Genomic DNA, 18,349 nt, shown 5'->3' with positions numbered 1-18,349 from the left:
ACTACTGTCATTATTGCACAACACAAACAAACAGCCAGGAGTACATGTTCATCTGTTTTTAATGTCAAATCACCAGAACAATCTTCATGTGCTTCTTCTCGCTCCCTCCTGTGAAACGAGGAGGTGACGGAGGAGGAAAGGACAAAGGAGAAGAGGTTAAGGAAGAGTGTGTGTGGGGGGTAGGTGTCGTGGATCATTTGGAGTCCTGGTCCAGTTGTGGCTCTAAAAGAGAAAACAGCAGAAGTCATCTACTGTACATCTCTTTCATCTATTTCATCACTACTTATTATAACGAGTCTGTGCAGTGAGAAATGAAAACATCATGTTCCAGAAGGTAAAAATACAATATTCATAATCTCCATGAGGAATTGGATTATCAGCCATGACGTATGTCATTGTGACGCCTTTATGGGGTTTTTTCTCTCATCTCTGCTGAAAAACTACACCATGCACTAATCCAAAGTGTGTGACTGTAAACGGCTCCATCACACCTGACATTCATCTAGATATATAAACAAAGAGTTTTGGTAAAGATTCCCGCAGTTCAGGTTATTGGAGAATTGTGACAACGAAAAAGAGAGAGAGGGAGAGAGATGGAGAGAGAGAGGAGGAGAGAGAGAGGGAGAGGGAGTGAGAGAGAGAGTGAGAGGATATAATGTATTGTGCTTTCTTGTTACTAAGTTTAGTCTCTGTTGGGTACTTCCTGTTAATAATGAAGACTGATAAGAAGTTAAACTCTGTATCGCTGAAGAAAAGGTTTATTTTCTACATTTTAAATACTTAATTTCTATAAATTGAATCATCAGCTAGTAAACACAAGCTGCAGGTACAGAGGGGTTTTCTGGAACATCTTTGAAGCAAATGAACTATATATTTAAACCCAGAACCTGCCACTGATCTACATGTTGTGTATAAAGTAATAAGTTCTCTCTCTCTCTCTCTCTCTCTCGCTCTCTCTCTCTCACCGGTGAAGGTGAACTGAGGGAAGCTGCTCAGGTCTCCTCCTCCATAAAGTCTCTGGAGCTTCGTCGTCTCCTCTGAAAGGTATTTTTCGTAGTCTGGCTCCGCCTCCAACGGTCCTCCATTCAACCTCAAGAGGAAGAGGAGATAGAAGATGAGGGGAATTTAATAAACGTCACATTTCCCCTCCAACATTACATCTTTAACTCCGCTTTGCACCCCAAATTTCGGGAAACTGTGCCTCCAGCTGATCTTTTCCCCACTACTGTACACATAAGTGGATACACCATGTGGTGAACTTAGGTATTTAACCTTTAAACAGGAAGTCTCTTGAAATCCATTATCTGCTTTTCAAGAGAGGCTAAAAGGCTAAAACTGCAGCATAAATAATTAACATGAAAGTACTCAAAGTCACATGGTACACAGTCAGATTTAAACATTTAGCACAGTAGAATAAAACCTCAAAGACTTCAAATAAATTCCATTTCAAACAGTTATATTTCACATCACTTCTTTCATCTCTCTACCTGCGCATGTTGTATTCTTTGATCTTCTCCAGGAAGAGTCTCTGCACTGGATCTAAATCTGGAAAATACATGAAAACAATACTATACTTTATCAAACAGACTATTTAACAATCACTTTTTCTTCTTCACTTGTCCAATTGTCTAATTGTCCGATGTGACCTGTGACTGTCTGTATTTACCCGCGTGTTTCCCTTTTCCATCTTCATCTCCCTCCTCCTCCTCCTCCAGCAGCACCTCCTCCAGAGAAGCCGGAGGATCACCTGCAGCCGCTGTTTCGACGTCAACTGACCCGGAGGAACCCGCTGCTGTGGTAACAACCCCAGAAACAGAAGACTGATTCCACTTTATCTCAGTTTCAACCAACACAATCTATTACTTAAGTCTCCATCAGAGGGTTTAAAAAAGGAATATTTCAACATTTTGCAAAACAAGTTGTATCTAGTTTATTTAATCACTACAGTTTATATCCCTATAGTCTATTAGCATGACTCAAAAAGATCTACGTCCACCTCCACCTTTTGCTCCTCCTAACGCCTCCACACCTTCAGGTGTCCAACATACCATCCAAAGTATCCGCTGTCACAGCCTCCCGACCAATCAGGCCTCCCGTTATCCCGGTTACAGGACCGGGAACGGAAAAGAGCATCTCCTCCATCAGAGCGTCTACCTCCAGATCTTCAGACAGAGCTTCAGCTGCAGCTGCAGCTTCAGCCAGAGACAAAGCCTCGGTCGCCTCTTCAGACGTCACCGCGTCCTCCACCTCCGTCTTCTTCCCTCCGCCGACAAATCCGGCTTCCTTCTCCAGATAACTCGTGGTTTCGCTCAGGGATTCACTCTCCAGAGTTCTCAAGGAGGCCTCGACTTCAGCCAGAGTCACAGACTCCAGACTCATGGCCTCCAAGATGTCACCAAGCTGCTCCACCTCGGACTCTTTTTCTGCTTCTCGAACATCATCCCGTGGCGTCCTCGGCCCTCGCACAGAGCCCAGCGTGGCCTCCATCACGACGGCGGCCTCGGCTTCTATCGCATCGGTGGCTTCAGAGATAGAATCTAACGTTACAAATTCAGCCTCGGACGTTTCCTCAGAGACAGCTTCCTTGTCTGTCGTGGTCCTAACTTCCATCTTCTCCTCTTTTGCCAGCACATCAGCTTCTTCCTCGAGTGCGTTCCTGGTTTCCAGCAGAACTTCGGCTTCAAGACCTCCGACTGCTGCTTTCACTTCTGTGAGAGTTATCGATTCCAGCGTCATGGCCGCCTTCTCCTCCGTCTGCTCTCCAACAGCTGGATCAATGGCGGAACTTGTTCCTACCGAGCAAGGAGTTTTGGGAGGAACACGACAGAGGAGCTCTTTTACTAACGTGTTACTTTCTCCTTCTAACTCGTGAAGGTCCTCCGACATGGAGTCCCATTTTGAGAGAAGAGTCTCGCTCTCGTCTTCTCTCGAGTTCTCGGTTTCAGCCACGATCTCCGTCTGGACCGACAGCTCCCGGACCATTTCATCCAGAGTAGATGTCGTTTGGAGGAGCTCGTCGGTATTTAAAGACGCCACCAGAAGCTCGTCTACGTGGAGCGTTACGGACTCTACTGTCATCTCTTCAGACCCGTTCACTCCCTCCTCCGCTGCTACATTTACAGACTCCACTGTGGGTTCTACTGAGGATTCGCTTTTCAAAGTCGAGGGTGCAGATTCTTCTGCATTCTTGATTAAGGCAGAGTGTGAGAGGTTGTCAGCTGCTTCGGTTTCTATTGCTGAAACAGGAGAGGCGATGGCCTCTACTGCTGGTTCTATTGTGGTTTCTATTAAAGCTTCTTCTTTGGCAGCATGTGAGAGGTTGACAGGACCTGAGTCTGTGCTGTTGGTTTCTACTACCTGAGCTGCTACATCTACTGTGACGTCTATCGTAGACTCTACTGGACCCTCAACAACAGCAGCTCTGGTTTCTAGTGTTCCCACGGTAAAATGGCTGGTTTCTACTGGTGATTCTATTGTGGTTTCTATTAAAGGTTCTTCTTTTGCAGCGTGCGAGAGGTTAACAGGACCCGAGTCTGTGCTGTTAGTTTTTACTAATAGAGCTGCTGTATCTGCCTCAGACTCTATTGTAGTTTCTACTGAACCTTCAGCAGATCTGTTCTCTAGTGTTTCCAGAAGAGAGGTGCTTTTCTCCGACGCTGGTTCTATTGTGGTTTCTATTAAAGGTTCTACTGTTGTAGTGTGTGAAATGTCAACTCCTCCTGAGTCTGTGCTGTTGGTTTCTACTACCTGAGCTGCTACATCTACTGTGACGTCTATCGTAGACTCTACTGGACCCTCAACAACAGCAGCTCTGGTTTCTAGTGTTCCCTCGGTACAATGGCTGGCTTCTACTGGTGATTCTATTGTGGTTTCTATTGAAGGTTCTACTTTGGCACTGTATGAAACGTCCCTGCTTTTGGTTTGCACTTCTTCAGCTGGAGCTTCTACTGTGGGCTCTACTGGGTGGGATAGGATCTGCTCCACTGGTGATTCTATTGTGGTTTCTATTAAGGGTTCTACTGCAGCAGCAGGAGAAGGTGATGTCACTGCGATCTTCTCCACCACGTGGTCCAACAAAGGCAGCTCTGTGGCAGTTTTGAGCTCTACTGGCTCTGGAGCAGTTTCTACGCTGGTTTCTATTGTTTGGCTTTCTATTGCAGCTGCTCCTGATGCTAAAGATGCAGATGTTGCGCCGGTTGGAGAGGAACCTGAGGTCGTAGGAATGGTCACAGTGGGAAGACTATGAGTATCAACTTGTTTAACACTAGAAGCAGCCGGCTCCGTCTTTGACAAAGGAGGAACAGTCGAGGCGGAGACATTGATGGAGGAGGCGGTAGGAGGTTTGGTAGGCTGAGCTGTAGCAGGAAGGGGAGAGGAAGAGGAAGAGGAGGGGGGAAAAGGACATGGAGAGGAGGGAAGAGGGACAAGTAAGACCACTGAGCGCAGACAGGAACAAGCAGAACAAATCAGTGTTCGAGGGGTTCAATTAATTAACTAACTCAACTGTCCTTCAGGCAACTAAAGAGCCTGTTCACCAATCTATGGACATTATTACTCTACTAGTTCATAGAGTAGAAACAGGAAGCAACAAGACGTGGAAAAGTATGTATGTATGATGAAGAAGGGGCTCACAAATCCCCAAAACATGTAATCCTCTTAATCTTGATTTCTAGACTACTTGCCAGGACAAAAAATGATATGTCAAAATCCAAAACCGGCTTTCTGCAGCTGCGAATGACCATAACCTGATAGTACAGAACATCCTGCATGTGCTGCTCTTTACCAGCAGGGGGCGCTGTGCTCGGTCTGCGCTGGGGGAAGAGCTCCTCCAGGAGTTTAGCGACATCCACCGCTGGCTGAGGCTTAGCTTTCTCTGTCAGAGACAAAAGACACACACTGAGAATAACAATCACTTCAGTAGAGGCTGGTATAAAAATACTGACAGTCATTTATCCACAAACAGTTTCTCAATTGATAAGACAATACAGTTTAATGTGATGGTTTATTGTATTAATACAACTAGCAGAAACCCTTGTGTTTTGTCGAAGGAATAACATGTGAATATGAAACACTGTGGAGATAAAACCCTCACAGGACATCAGACAGACGTGTGTTTTGTCTTACTGATGTGTGTCCTGCGTGGTTGTTTTCCGTCTGATGGTTTGGAGCTGAACAGTGCGGTCTGTGGCCTCCATACGAGTCTGCACAACTCCCTGTGAATACACTGGACACAAACACACAAACACACACACACACACGCACACACACACACACACACACACACGCACACGCACACACACACACACACGCTAGTGTTAGATGGCAAACTTGATTCTAGTTTGAAGAGTTGGATTTTCAGGACACTGGACTACATAAAGATATATTATCTTATATTATATGGTCCAGTCAATAGTTTTGTGTGTTAATTTATAATACTTCTATCCTTTTGAGATTAACTTCTTTACAGTCAATGTTATTATTTTCAGTGTTTACTTGGAGAGAAAAGTACATTTTATTTACAGCAGATGATAAACAGAGTTTAAGTGTGAGTAAACATGCATTGAATGCATCTACATTCATTCATGTTTTTATGTGAAGATAATAAAAAGGCATGGGTAGCTTATTACCTACACATGCCTAATAGTATTATAATATAATAATAATATTATTACTATGCATGCTTTCACACATTTGGTCAAATAAAATAAAAGTACTTACACATAATCCTGTCCCTCTTCTGAGCAAAGCAGCAGCCATGATTGTGTAAATAAAGAAGAGCAGTTGTAAGATATAATGTATATAAGTAACTGTTTGGTAAACGTCGCTCTGTGAAAGTACTAAATGTCCTGCAGCTCTGCGTCCTCCACCATGACACTGTTACTGTTGTTGTTATCGCTTTAGCATCACAGAGCAATATTTTAACGGTTGATTAAGATGCACAAAGAAACGTTAGCTGGTATATTCATGTTTAGTGTTTAGTAGAGCAGTCCTGTGTGTTTTTACGGCATTACTACCAATGTTACGTAAAGATCTCTCCTTAAAGCCTCCGAGGACTGGTGGCAGATACCACAGAAGAAGACGAACGTTTTTCCGTCCATGGATATCAAAATAAAAGCTTCAACGACAAACTCTTGAGAATGTGTAGGTCCATAACACACATTTCAGTAAACATTTATTGAATCATTTAAAATAATAATGATAAAACATTAAAACGTCTTTGAAAAATAAAAATGTATTTTGTCATGATACCTTTTTTTTAATCCGTCCTCTTCCACCTCCTCCTCCACCTCCTTCCTCATCTCCTCCTGAGTCAAATGTAACGCTTTTATTTTTAAGGAAGCGTTGGCTAACTTCCGGCGTTTGTGGCTAGATTCGTTAGCTTTAACACAGATTAGTTGGAATTAAGACAACGCCCCTTTTTACTGCACGTGCCAGCACAACACAGAACAATAACAATCCACTCCACACCTCATGTTCTTTGAACATCACACTGAAAGGAAGAATCTATTTCCACATAGAACTGAACGGATGGGAGAGGACTACGTCTTGGGTCTGTACAGACAGACTGCAGGTGATAGTCATGACCCAACCTGCTGCGGCTCAATATAACTTTTCTTTTTTAGCCATGTGGGCCACAGGGGTCACGTGCCATGTCAGTCAGAGTCGATCCTGGTTGGAGCTCAACTGTCAGTGTCATAAAAATAATTAGTAACTAACAACAATGTGCATTTGTTGTACCTCAGATTTACAAACATGTGATAGATTAATAAGAACTTCCAGAACACATTACTTCTGTTGATTGTTCCTCTTTTAATATTATTTAATAATGTACTGATGTATCTTGTTTTGCATGATTTAAGTAGTCAATATATTATATATTTTTTGTTATTTGGATCTTGTTTGTTTGATTTTAACTTGCATAACTTCTCTATCAAGTAAAGTAAAACAATAGAAAGTATTAGAAAGTGTTTTTTTCCATGTGACCTAGTGGTCCCCTCCCCCATTTTAGGGTGCAGTGAGACAATCATTTTTACATTAAATTGTTTAATTTCACAGATTGTAAGGCGTCTGAAAGGGTTCATTTTCAGGATTTCCTAAGAAAAGAACAATAACAGTAAAAGTCAGACATAATAAATATAATTTAGTGATGAAGAAGGTTTTGTTTCTCTCTTATTTCTTTACAATCTCTGCACAGAAACATGAACACAGACCACCTCAGTCTTGGTCCAACCGAAGTTTATTCTGAACATTGAAAGACAACAAAGTACATCTTCTTCTTCTTCTACAGTGATAATTAACAGCAGGCCGCCTCTATCGCCCCCACGTAGCACTCATATATTAACTCTCAGAGAGCAGTAGTATTATTCACAACCTGGAGGGTAGAGACAGTGAGAACGGGTTCAGTAGTCTGGAGGAGGAGGAGGAGCTTTACGGGGATGAAGGACAAATTCATCATCATCATCATCATCATCATCATCATCATCATCATCATCATCATCATCATAGACTGACAAACGCTCATCTGTCCAACCGGCTTGTGCAGCGGCCATTTTGAATACTCGTGTTGTTGATTACCTTCAAAGTAACGTTTTCGTCAACGATAATTCAGTGAATGATATGCTTCTTTTAAAAAATAGTGACAATAACTGGAGGAGGAATTAGTTCACGTCTAAATAATGTTAAATATTTGGATCTATAATGAGCTGAATCGTGTGTAGCTTGTAGCTAACTAATGCTAATTTAAATCCGCCATTACAGCTTTTTATTCTGAACGTTTTAAAGATACGGACCGATGATAATCTATTATTAGTTGATCCTACTAACAAGGATTGTTTGTGTTTATCTTCTTCCTCTCCAAAAACTATTAAAAACACATCAATGAGCCACACACTGATGTTCTTTCACTACCAAATGTGTATTAATCCACTGCTGAAAGTAGTCCCCCACCAATGCACTACTTCCTCCTATCAGGAAGCTTAAATGACAGTGCTCGGGGAGTGATATACGTTACATTTCTGTGACGTTTCCTTCCTTGACTATTCAAAATGGCCGCTGTGGAACGTTGTTCAGTCGAGTCCTGCTATACAGAGACAGTGTGTGTGTTTTAAAAGTGCTGGGAGTGCCGACGCACAGTCAAACTTGATTTATTATTTTACATGGAGCTTGCTCAGGGTTAGCATGTGTTTTCTAAAAGGCTGTTCCTATAAAATACATGTAGTACCATAAGCATGTTTTTTCGAGGGCCCCTATGCAGCTCTGGGCCCCCCCTCTGGGTTCTTTCAGGGCTTTTCCTCCCCCTGTATAGTGACGCCCACTGTGACGCCTCCACACAGCAGCAACAACACAACAGAGGTGAGATGTGTGACAGAAATCACCTAAAAACTACAACCCCCAGTGTGCGTCCTACATCACAAAAATAAGAAAGATTAACACATTCTTCTCGACAACTGATAGCGGTCACACCTGTTCCCCGTGTGCCTTTGTTTCAGCAATACTATTATTAATATACATGTAAAAGGGACATTTTGATGTGAATTCACACGGGACACTTGTCACATATTGGGGTAAAATCTGTCTACTTTTTCAGCTACTTAGCATCGTTAGCATTTCTCATGAAACATGTGCATATTTAGCTTTTTATTCTTTGTTTTTTGCGATAATGTGGCAAGTGTTCAGTGTCTAATACAGATGGAAAATCAAAAAGTCCCTTTAGATGCAGAGCCTTGCAGCCGAAAGCCTGAGGAGTTTAACTTAAGACTCAGAGTTTGTAAGACTTGACGTTAAAAGAAAATTAAATAAAAATGTACCTTTAATTAGCCTGTCCATCAAGAGAGACACTCATACAATCATTCACACACACACACCCACACACACACACTCTCTCTCTCACACACACACACATACACACACACATACAGGGGTTCGCTGGGACTAAAAGGAGGGCTGGGATTGTCACTGGAGTGTCGGAGAATGTCTGATAAAGCAGAGGAAGAGAAAACATTAAAGACCCGGCTGAGGACTGGACTGGATTAAACGGACTCAGTACCGAAGTGGACCAGACTGGAGGGAGGACAGACGTGGACTGGACTGTAATAGAAACAGGTCTCGGTAGTACACCATCATGCTTTACGCTAAGCTAATTAGCAGGATGGAGTCCGTTATGAGAGCTGCTCGTCTTTAAAGCTAAACTCGTACAATCTCTAACCAGAAAAAGCGACATTTTTAAGACCAGGGAAATATAACTTAAGACTTTAAAGTGTTTGTAAGACATTAGGAGACATCAGAACCTGCAGACGTCCGGTTTTACGTTGACTATGAAGGAGAGACACTGGTTAAATTTGAGATTTTGTGCTATTTTGCTTCCCTAACATGTCTTCTTACAGTGTCTTAGTGTTTTATTTTACTACTTTGTCTATTTACATCTACAGATTGCTCATAAATTCACCGAAAGTTACCATTAAAAATGCATTTGTTTTATTGTTGTTAGGGCCCTGAATGTTCCTCCCTCTTTAGACATAAACCGCCTTTAAGCTCTCAGAAACTGAACCGGACCAAACTAAGAGAATCCAGTCCAGTCTAACCCGGCCCGACTGTCTGGTCCACATCTCTTAGATCCAGTCCAGTCCAGTAGGATCCAGTCCAGGTTCCTTTCTACGGTTCCTCAAACAGCTGGAGGTCCAGCCTGACCACGATCTCTCCCGTGGGAACCTCGTGCAGCAGCAACCGCTTGGTGATTGGTCCTTTAGAGCCCTGGTCCTTCTTTATTTCAGCCAACCGGATCTCTGTCCTGCCCAGGAAGTCTGACGGGGGGGGACGGGGGGGGGGGGGGGGGGGGGGGGGACGGAGGAGGAGAAAGTCAAAAAGAGAGTGTGCGATGGAAACATATAAAATAATGAACATCGGTTACTGTGACTCACCGTCGGGTGAGAACTGGTCTCGTTCAAACACAGTGACACACAGGACGTCCTGCTCAAGGTCCTTTATAAAAAACTGACAGTTGGAGTTCCACTTTGGATTCAACGTGTCCTACAGAGAGAAATAGAGAATTATATGAATGATAACAGATTATTTAGGTCTAGTCGTCTCTAAAGGAGGATCACAGACTCAGAGACGGAAGAGGAGCAATAACAAACCTTGTAAATGTCTCTTAATCTTTTGACATTAATGAAACAGAAGTAAATATAAAACATGAATGTGCTGTAAACAGAAGAATACCTGTAATGTTTTTGTGATATGGCACTGTGAACCCATGGTTACCTCACAGTATGGGTTACTCTTTCCTGCAAAGACACATATTTATATTTATAACGTCACCACAAACAGTCACCACTTCTTCAGACAAGTTAGATTATTTAAAGAGAACTTCAACTCTTGGTTAGTTAGTTTATTTTGGTTGTTTTCATCTTATTCAACTCAAATACACAAATGAAAATAATAAAAAACATAACAAGTCACGCTTTGGGGTTTTAGGTAAATGTAGCGTTTACACAATAATAAATGGTCAAAAGTTAGATAAAGAGTTTTAAAGAGCGACGAAGAAGCAATTTGTAGTTCAGCAGGAAAGAAAATGTAAACTTTATAACTATATGTTTTCATAAAGATACATCATTAAATGGAGTGTGTGTGTGTGTGTGTGTGTGTGTGTGTGTGTGTACCGTGGGAGCGACAGGGTTTGAGCTCGATTCCCTCCACGATGTTGACCATCAGTCTCCCGATTCCCGTGGCTCTCTGAGAACGAACTGAGACAAAGAAACAAAATCTGTTAAAATGTTGTTTTGTAACAAAACATTCCGGATGGAGGAAAGAAAACACACCCAGATATGCCTTCTCTCTCTTCTTCTTCTCCGTCTCAATGAAGAGTTCTGAAGCTGCTTTAATCTTCTGAACCCACGCCGTCCTGCAAAAACACACACAAACATAGAAACATGCTTTTTAATGTAACTATAGACAATACATGAAGCAGTAAAATATCATAACAAATATTAGGAAAGATGGCCATAATGAAGAAATAATAAAGTTACATATATCTATACGTGTTTCTATTACCTTTCATTGATGCTCTCAGCTCTGAGTGTGTAAACTCTGTCGATGTGAGAGATGTGGAACAGAGGTTCATCTCCTGACGGGTCCGTCGGCAGCTTCACCAACACTTCGTTTAGGAAGATCGGCTGAAGGAGACAACAAAGAGTAAAGCAGAGAGTAGAGATATGTTTACTGCAGGTCCTTCTCCTCAAGATAAACTCTACTTCACTTTAAGAGCCGGGAGAAATTCTGCAGGTTTTTTTTCCGAAAGCGAGTTTGTGAAGGTTCGTGTGTGTGTGTTTAAAAGTGTGCGTGTCGTCTCACCGTCTTGTACATGCGGTACTGAAGGTGTGTTTTCGAGGAGAAGACTTTGTCCGAGCCCGACGAGCCCAAAGGTTTGGTCACCTGAGAGGAATAGAGAGAGAGACGGATTTAGAAACGGGAAATATGTTTCATAAAGTATTCTGATTATTTACTGCAGTACAAGTACTAATAAATACTACCATCGAAAAATAATCAATCAGAAGCAAAAGTACTTGTTTTGCAAAACAAATTCCCTTCATCTGTGATGAATTATTATACTTTAATTATTAGATTATTGTTTTTATTACTTTATAATTACATACAGTAAGTTCCTCTGTACTTTCATTGGTTCCTAGTTTGGGGTCCGGCCCCTTCTACACGCTCTCTAGTGATAATAAATAATACATCTGAGCGGTTGTGAGATGATTGAGAAAAAATAAAAAAGTTCTGCAACCAAATTTTTGACTTTTCAAGACATTTACATTTTTTTTTTAAAAACACCTACAAACTTTTCTATTATTTAGAGTTTATATATTAAGTTTATTTTTATTTCAATCATATTATATTTTTAGCCTTTTAGGCTCCCTAACATATTCAGATTATTTATAATGTTTAGTGATTTTCTTATTTCATTGTTGGTCATTGTTACTTATATTTTTAAATAAATATATTTATATTTACACAGTCCTGTCTATTCTTTACTTTTATCTTTCTATTTCTGACGCAAAACAAAAGGATCCACTAAAGATGATTCGGATTCTTAATTTATGTGCGATTAAGTAAATCAAATCAACGGGCCTGAAATCGACCGTGTGCTTTTTGTGAGGGGTCACAAGCCCAAAACGTTTGTTTTAATCTCTAACAATGTGTTTCATAAACCGATCACACGTTTTTAAAAATCTTAATCTGAAAAGAGAAACTACAGCGGTCACATGTTCCCTCTGAAATGTGGTGCAGCAGAAGGAAGCAGCAGCGTGAGCTCACCTGAGTCAGCAGCAGGAAGTCATTGAACAGGAAGCCGTAGAGCTCCTTGCTGCTCTTGGCTTTAAACAACTTCCCGCTGTGGAGGAACTTCCGGGGACCCAGACAGTTGGTGACGGAGTTAAACACCAGTTGCTGAAGGACAGAGACAGACAAGGTGATTATTCTTTAATTAACATTAACATTATGACTAACAAGTGACATTTTCAAATGTAATACACATCTTTTTATAGTTTTAATATGAGTCTGTTCTTGATATGTTGTTGTTCTATAAAACTTGGAGTTGTTAGCCAACCTATCCTGCATAAATTAAGGCTAAATATGTAAAATAATTAGTTGCTGGTTGTCTGTATTTATTCATGTGTTAATATTAGTTCAGATGAGATCTACAGAACGTACATTTAACGTAAAGTGATCAATAATTCATTCATTGAGCTGTATGTTATCAGTGTGTAGTCGGTGTGTAGTACACAATGCAAACACGTGTGTGTGTGTGTGTGTGTGTGTGTGTGTGTGTGTGTGTGTTACAGTTACCTCAGACAGGCCTTCACACTGGACGTGAGCCTGAATCCACTCCAGACGATCTGAGTTCTCCTTCTCCCTGACGCCCTCATTCACCTAAACACACACACACACACACACACACACACACACACACACACACACACACACACACACACACACACACACACACACACACACTTTACTTATTTCTTTCTTTGCACGTAAAAAAAATAGATATTACATATACATATACAAACAGACTTTTACCGACATGAACTCAGACTTTTTAAATTAATCATTTTTCCTGATTTTCCTAAATATGAGTTAAAATGGAAAGATAAAGAAAGAGGGGCAGAAGGCAGAAGTTGTGCTCTTTCTGTAACTTCTGCTCCTTTGTTGTTCAGTTTAATGTAGAGTGAGTGAGTGAGTGAGTGAGTGAGTGAGTGAGTGAGTGAGTGAGTGAGTGAGTGAGTGAGTGAGTGAGTTAGTGAGTAAGTTAGTTAGTTAGTGAGTGAGTTAGTCCCATGACGAGGTGGAGGGATTTCACTGTGTTCTTCGTCGTGGGGACACTTGTTGTGTTCTGGCTTTGCACCTCATTGATATTTTATATTTGCACTCTTTCCTAATTTGCACTGCAGGATAAACAAAGCTCTGTCTTATCTTAAGGATTGTGTGTGTGTGTGTGTGTGTGTGTTCACCTGTGAGCACAGCTCCTCTGCTTTCTCCAGAGCAGCCTTCAGATGGCTGTTGTCTGGATGTGGCTCCGGAGTGTTTTCTATGATCTGTAACCGAGGGAATAGAAAGTACATCAGAAGTGATTTTTTAAAGTCTCAACTCGTCAGTGTGTGTGTGTGTGTGTGTGTGTGTGTGTGTGTGTGTGTGTGTGTGAGAGAGACGTACGTTCTTGATGATGAGCGGGTAGCGAGTGACTCTCTGCATGGGTTTGAGCAGGAAGCTGGACAGAGGCATCCCTTTACACCGGGGATCCATCGCTAACCTCTGAGAGAGACAGAGAAACAGAAATCAGTGCTTTTCACACTTGAATTGACTATAAAAATGCTGAGTGAACCCTTTTCCTAATGTCTGAAGTTGAAGGAACTGCTCACATATGTGGATTATTTGGAGTAACCGGGTCATGATTTATAGAAATAGATGTTGCTGTTTTTAACCCTTAATAACCCTCGTTGAACCAGGGAAGAGGGCAACCGACAAAACTCTACTCATTGTGCCTTTTAATAATTTATGCAGTGTTGAATTAACCTCAGTTCATAAAGGAAACTACATTTAAACATTTGTTCCTCACCAACAAAGTTAAATACTACACATAAAGTGTGTGTTCGTGTGTATTTTTGTACCTTCAGGAAGTCTTTGATCTCCGGGCTGTCGTCAGTTTTCTGCTGAATCAGCGTGGCTCCGTTCAGCTGACACGAACAGAACCTGAACACACAAACAAACACACAAGAAGAGAAAATCATCACAGAATTAGAAAAACAATACCACTTACATTACAACCGTTTATAAAGAGACAAGAAATCAAGCGACTCCCTGAAAGACGGGATTAAAAGATGACAGACGGAACCTGATGTATGGCTGCATGTGAGGCAGCTGGTTGGTCAGGATGTCACCAATCATCTTCACGGGCATCCGGTCGCCTGACATCTTCTTCCTCACTCTCAGAGCCCTGCAGAAGGGAGAGAGAGAGAGAGAGAGAGAGAGAGAGAGAGAGAGAGAGATAGAGAGAGAGAGAGAGAGAGAGAGAGAGAGAGAGAGAGAGAGAGAGAGAGAGAGAGAGAGAGAGAGAGAGAGAGAGAGAGAGAGAGAGAGAGAGGCATGATGGGAAGTTTGGTCTTCTGGGATTTTATCAGGGAAAACCTATACACATTTCTATTTCAAATTGTGTGTTCGGTGCGTTTCTCTTTACTTGAGCAGTTTGATGTTGCACATGATGAGCTCCTTCCAGTTGACGAAGATCATGGCCACCTCCTTCTCCGTCAGCAGCTCGCACTCCAACAGAGGTTTGTGGAAGATCTAAATTAGTCAAAAACACAGGCATTAATACGGATTTTTACACATTTCTGTACCGATGTAAATATAATACACATAAGTCATCGACGTTTGTGCGCGTGCACCTCAGTGACGAGCTGCAGGTCGTTGGCGTAGTTCTCCTCGGTGATGATGAGCTCGTGGATGTAGCCCTGCCTCTTCCTCTCCATGGGACTCAGCATGTCCAGCAGGTGGAGGTCAGCGCACCCTGAAAGACAAACGTCACACACACACACACGCACACACACACACAAAGCCGTCAATCAAACATCCTGCAAGGAACTCAAAATAAATAAACATCTATTACACCTGTATTCATACATCACCAACAAAATACGTACCTGAGGAACAGCGGAACGCTCTGGAGGAAAGTTTGAGTCAAACGTCTGAGATGTGAGTCTGTGTTCAGTGAAATCTGTGATTTTATGTGTATTTCTTTCAGTAAGAAGTCCAACATATGTGCTTAAAGGTGTAGACGTTAAAGAGGAATGTCTATTTAAAAGTTAATATTTTTGATAGTGGTTCTTTTTTACGTCTAAATATACAAAGAAGCTTCTTAATACGGCTTCATATTTGACTATAGAAAGCAGAAACTACCTGGACTTAACTGTAGTCTTCAACAGTGTGATATATATGAAGATATTTATGACTTTTATTACTTAAAATTGTTTTAAGCGAAGTGCTAAAAACACCTATTTGTTATAAACTCAGATCTGCTGTGGAATCAGTTGATTTCTCTCCACAAACATCAGACTAAGATGTGAACGAACTCTGCTGCAGTTATCACGTTTACTAGATGTCCAAAAGAAAGATTTAGATGAGCTAACATTTCAGGTTTTTAAGGAACAATAAAACAAGCTGGCAGACACACAGCTGTGACATATTAATGCCTCATAAAATCATCTATTCAGTCTTTTTAAGCTGAAAACAGCTGCAAAAACGCTCAAGATTGATAAAAAAATATTGATAAATGTAGCTTTAAGTCATTTAGCTCACTATTAACAAACTTAATACATGTATTTAATGTTTTTAATATTTCTTTAACTAACTGTAAATTCAAAACTTTATCAACAAATGCCAGTTAAACAGGAGGCATCTTTACATTTAAGACAGATAGGTTGTACATTACAAGTCTGAGTAACTCTGTGTGTGTGTGTGTGTGTGTGTGTGTGAGTAACGAGGCCAGTCGGCTGCAGTCTGTCTCAGAGCATTTAATCATCAGGACCAGTCAGATTCAACCGCTTCATCAAACTCTCCACCAATAAAACCTCGGGACATTGTTTCACTACCAACATTCTGCACATTTCATTCGCTCATTCAAGTATCCTCTTCGTTTCCTTTGTGTATCCGTCTGACCATTCGAGTCCATAAAACTGCTCATTCATGCTTCGTTTTCACTCACTCACTCACTCTCTCGACACCAAGTGCAGTCTGGTTACATTTGGCTGTTAATCCATTCGTCCGCTCATCGGAGCTGCTATTTATAATCCCCATGAAGCATCAACCATTACCATTCATTAGATTAACTATAGATCATACACAGCTTTCATTTATGTGTGTTTTTAAACAAACCAGACTAGACCGGAGCCACGCTTCAGAGCAAACTGTGTGTGTGTGTGTGTTCTGTTAAAAATTGTAAAAGACACAATTGTTAAAAAAAATCCAAGTTTCTAGCTGGAGTCTGGTCTGTTTCCACCTGCAGTCCCCAAAGTGATGTAAACGTAACGCTAATAGGGACGAAGCCGCCTGCAGGTGGGCGTGTTGGCGTGTAGTAACATTACATTGACGTGTGATGCTGCTGCATGGCTCTGGTCTTGGCGGGTCTTTGTTCAAAGCTAAAATACTCTGACTGAGAGGAAGTCTCGACCATCGGTTACCAAACTGAAAGAAACCCCCCACTCCGCTTATATTTATCTCCCAAAACCCCAAATGTGGGCCTCCGGTCTCAGTTTTGTTTACCAACCGACGGCCTTTGACTCATCGCCCAATCAGAGACCTCCACCTCCAATACTGACACACTCGAGGAGCCAATGGGATCCAAGCAGGTTAATAACACGATAATAAGAACTCTATTGCTTGTTGTATAAAAAAACGTTGCGTAGTTCAATAATCGTTTGTGTTTTCTGAGGGTAAACATTAAAAAATACTGTCATCTGGATAAACAAAAACACAAACAATACAAATGTGATATGGCCGCCAGTATAACACTCGTCTGTTGCTGTGGGAAAATGCAAAACATACACCGGGCGGTAATGTACAGTATATATATATATTATCTGGAAGTGGGACTATGCTGTTGGTTAGTTCGCTGTCACTCAACACAGACCTGATAACCAGTCGTATGATGAAATATGATGTGAATGATGCTTTAAGGACTCGCAGCAGCGCTGTGAGGATCTTAAGCTAATTACATGTAGTGTGTGGGAATAAGCTGTTAAAAATAAAATGCAGCTACAACATCTGAGTTGTGACAGCTTCTCTGCGTGGATGGTTTTTTCTAGTGCGACTGTCCTTTAATAACTGGTAGGGGTGAAATGATGCATGATTACTTTATACAGTAGGTTTTTGCAGAGCAGGCGGGGAAAGCAAACTTAAAAATCAGCTTTTTGTGTGCGTGAAGTCTGGTGACAACGAGCTAGAACACTCTCAAAAGGTGCATCACAGTGTGGAATATTCGAGGAGGTAAAGCTCAAATTACTTTAAAAACAAATATCACTAGTTTGTGATTGTTGAGCCACAACTAAAAACCAGCTGAGCTATTTAAAGGACGACTTCGTCATTTTAGGAAATATGCTTTTCGGGTTTCTTGTGTGAGATTTGAAGATCAACATCACTCTGTCTGTACGTTAAATACGGAGTTAGAGCCTGAGGGCGATTAGCTTAGCTTAGCATAAAAACTGGAGGCAGCTCGCCTGGCTCTTTCCAGAGCTCCAAAAATACACAAGCTAACACCTATAATACTCTTAAATTAACGTCGTACTTTTGTTTCATCTCTGCACAAACACAAATGTAAAAACTTGTAGTTTTACGGGAGTTAAATGCTGACTTTAGAGGTGTTTTAGGATTATTTTTGAGCCAAGCTAGCTGTTTCCAGATGCCTCCGCTTGTATGCTAAGCTAAGCTAATCACTAACTGGCTGCAGCGTCACACTTAACAGACAGACATGAGAGTGTCGTCGATTTTCTCATTTAACACTCATCAAGAAAGCAAATAAATGCATTTCACAAAATGTTAAAATATTCTTTTAACTGGATTGGAATGATTCAAAGATCTGACGACGGCCATTTTTTTTTTGGGGACAAATAGTCCCCCCCCCTGCATTTAGTTTTCTGTCTTGTGTGTAAATGTTCATCATCCCGGTCTCAGTGTGACAGCATCTCATCCTCATAGCAACAGACAAAACAATAAACATGTAAACAAAAATAACAACAACGGAACATAAAACTGATCAGTTAAAGTTAATACATATTCAGAATGTTAAAACTACAACGGATAA

General features: G+C 41.3%; 2 protein-coding genes across 3 annotated transcripts in view; both read right to left on the bottom strand.

The window, feature by feature from the left end:
* Positions 1-78: 78 nt before the first annotated feature.
* LOC306703233 (uncharacterized protein) lies at positions 79-6,037 on the bottom strand. 2 transcript variants are annotated; one of them, XM_079169130.1, is made up of 8 exons: positions 5,719-6,037; positions 5,125-5,224; positions 4,784-4,873; positions 2,049-4,355; positions 1,667-1,792; positions 1,488-1,545; positions 966-1,090; positions 79-222 (listed from the first exon to the last, which is right to left on the bottom strand). In XM_079169130.1, the coding sequence occupies exons 1-8, from the start codon at positions 5,755-5,757 to the stop codon at positions 194-196; spliced, it is 2,874 nt and encodes a 957-aa protein (XP_079025256.1). In that variant the 5' UTR covers positions 5,758-6,037; the 3' UTR covers positions 79-193. The 2 variants fall into 2 exon arrangements, with proteins under 2 accessions (XP_079025256.1, XP_079025257.1); XM_079169131.1 differs by having other exon boundaries at positions 1,667-1,789.
* Positions 6,038-7,230: 1,193 nt separating this feature from the next.
* Positions 7,231-18,349, bottom strand: part of itsn1 (intersectin 1 (SH3 domain protein)) — a 37,680-nt gene continuing 26,561 nt past the window's right edge. Inside the window, exons 32-46 of the mRNA XM_079168873.1 lie at positions 14,940-15,061; positions 14,732-14,838; positions 14,390-14,491; positions 14,166-14,247; positions 13,711-13,809; positions 13,509-13,592; positions 12,841-12,924; positions 12,310-12,441; positions 11,347-11,427; positions 11,047-11,168; positions 10,815-10,897; positions 10,656-10,739; positions 10,216-10,280; positions 9,918-10,026; positions 7,231-9,800 (exon numbers count right to left, since the gene is read on the bottom strand). Coding sequence (XP_079024999.1) covers positions 9,652-9,800; positions 9,918-10,026; positions 10,216-10,280; positions 10,656-10,739; positions 10,815-10,897; positions 11,047-11,168; positions 11,347-11,427; positions 12,310-12,441; positions 12,841-12,924; positions 13,509-13,592; positions 13,711-13,809; positions 14,166-14,247; positions 14,390-14,491; positions 14,732-14,838; positions 14,940-15,061 — 1,505 coding nt within the window. The 3' untranslated portion in view covers positions 7,231-9,651. The remainder of the gene's footprint in view (positions 9,801-9,917; positions 10,027-10,215; positions 10,281-10,655; positions 10,740-10,814; positions 10,898-11,046; positions 11,169-11,346; positions 11,428-12,309; positions 12,442-12,840; positions 12,925-13,508; positions 13,593-13,710; positions 13,810-14,165; positions 14,248-14,389; positions 14,492-14,731; positions 14,839-14,939; positions 15,062-18,349) is intronic.

This window comes from Pholis gunnellus, assembly GCF_910591455.1.
Source record: "Pholis gunnellus genome assembly, chromosome: 11".
Classification (NCBI taxonomy): Eukaryota; Metazoa; Chordata; class Actinopteri; order Perciformes; family Pholidae; genus Pholis; species Pholis gunnellus.
The sequence above is the reverse complement of the archived record's forward strand: the minus strand, read 5'-3'. Positions and strand labels throughout refer to the sequence as shown.

Excerpts from the sequence above, each read along its gene's own strand:
- LOC306703233 (XM_079169130.1), bottom strand. The coding sequence starts at position 5,757 with ATGGCTGCTGCTTTGCTCAGAAGAGGGACAGGATTATGT. Across the intron at positions 4,874-5,124 it reads ACCACGCAGGACACACATCA|AGAAAGCTAAGCCTCAGCCA; the intron begins GTAAGACAAAAC and ends TGTCTCTGACAG. Across the intron at positions 4,356-4,783 it reads GAGCACAGCGCCCCCTGCTG|CTCAGCCTACCAAACCTCCT; the intron begins GTAAAGAGCAGC and ends TTCCTGCTACAG.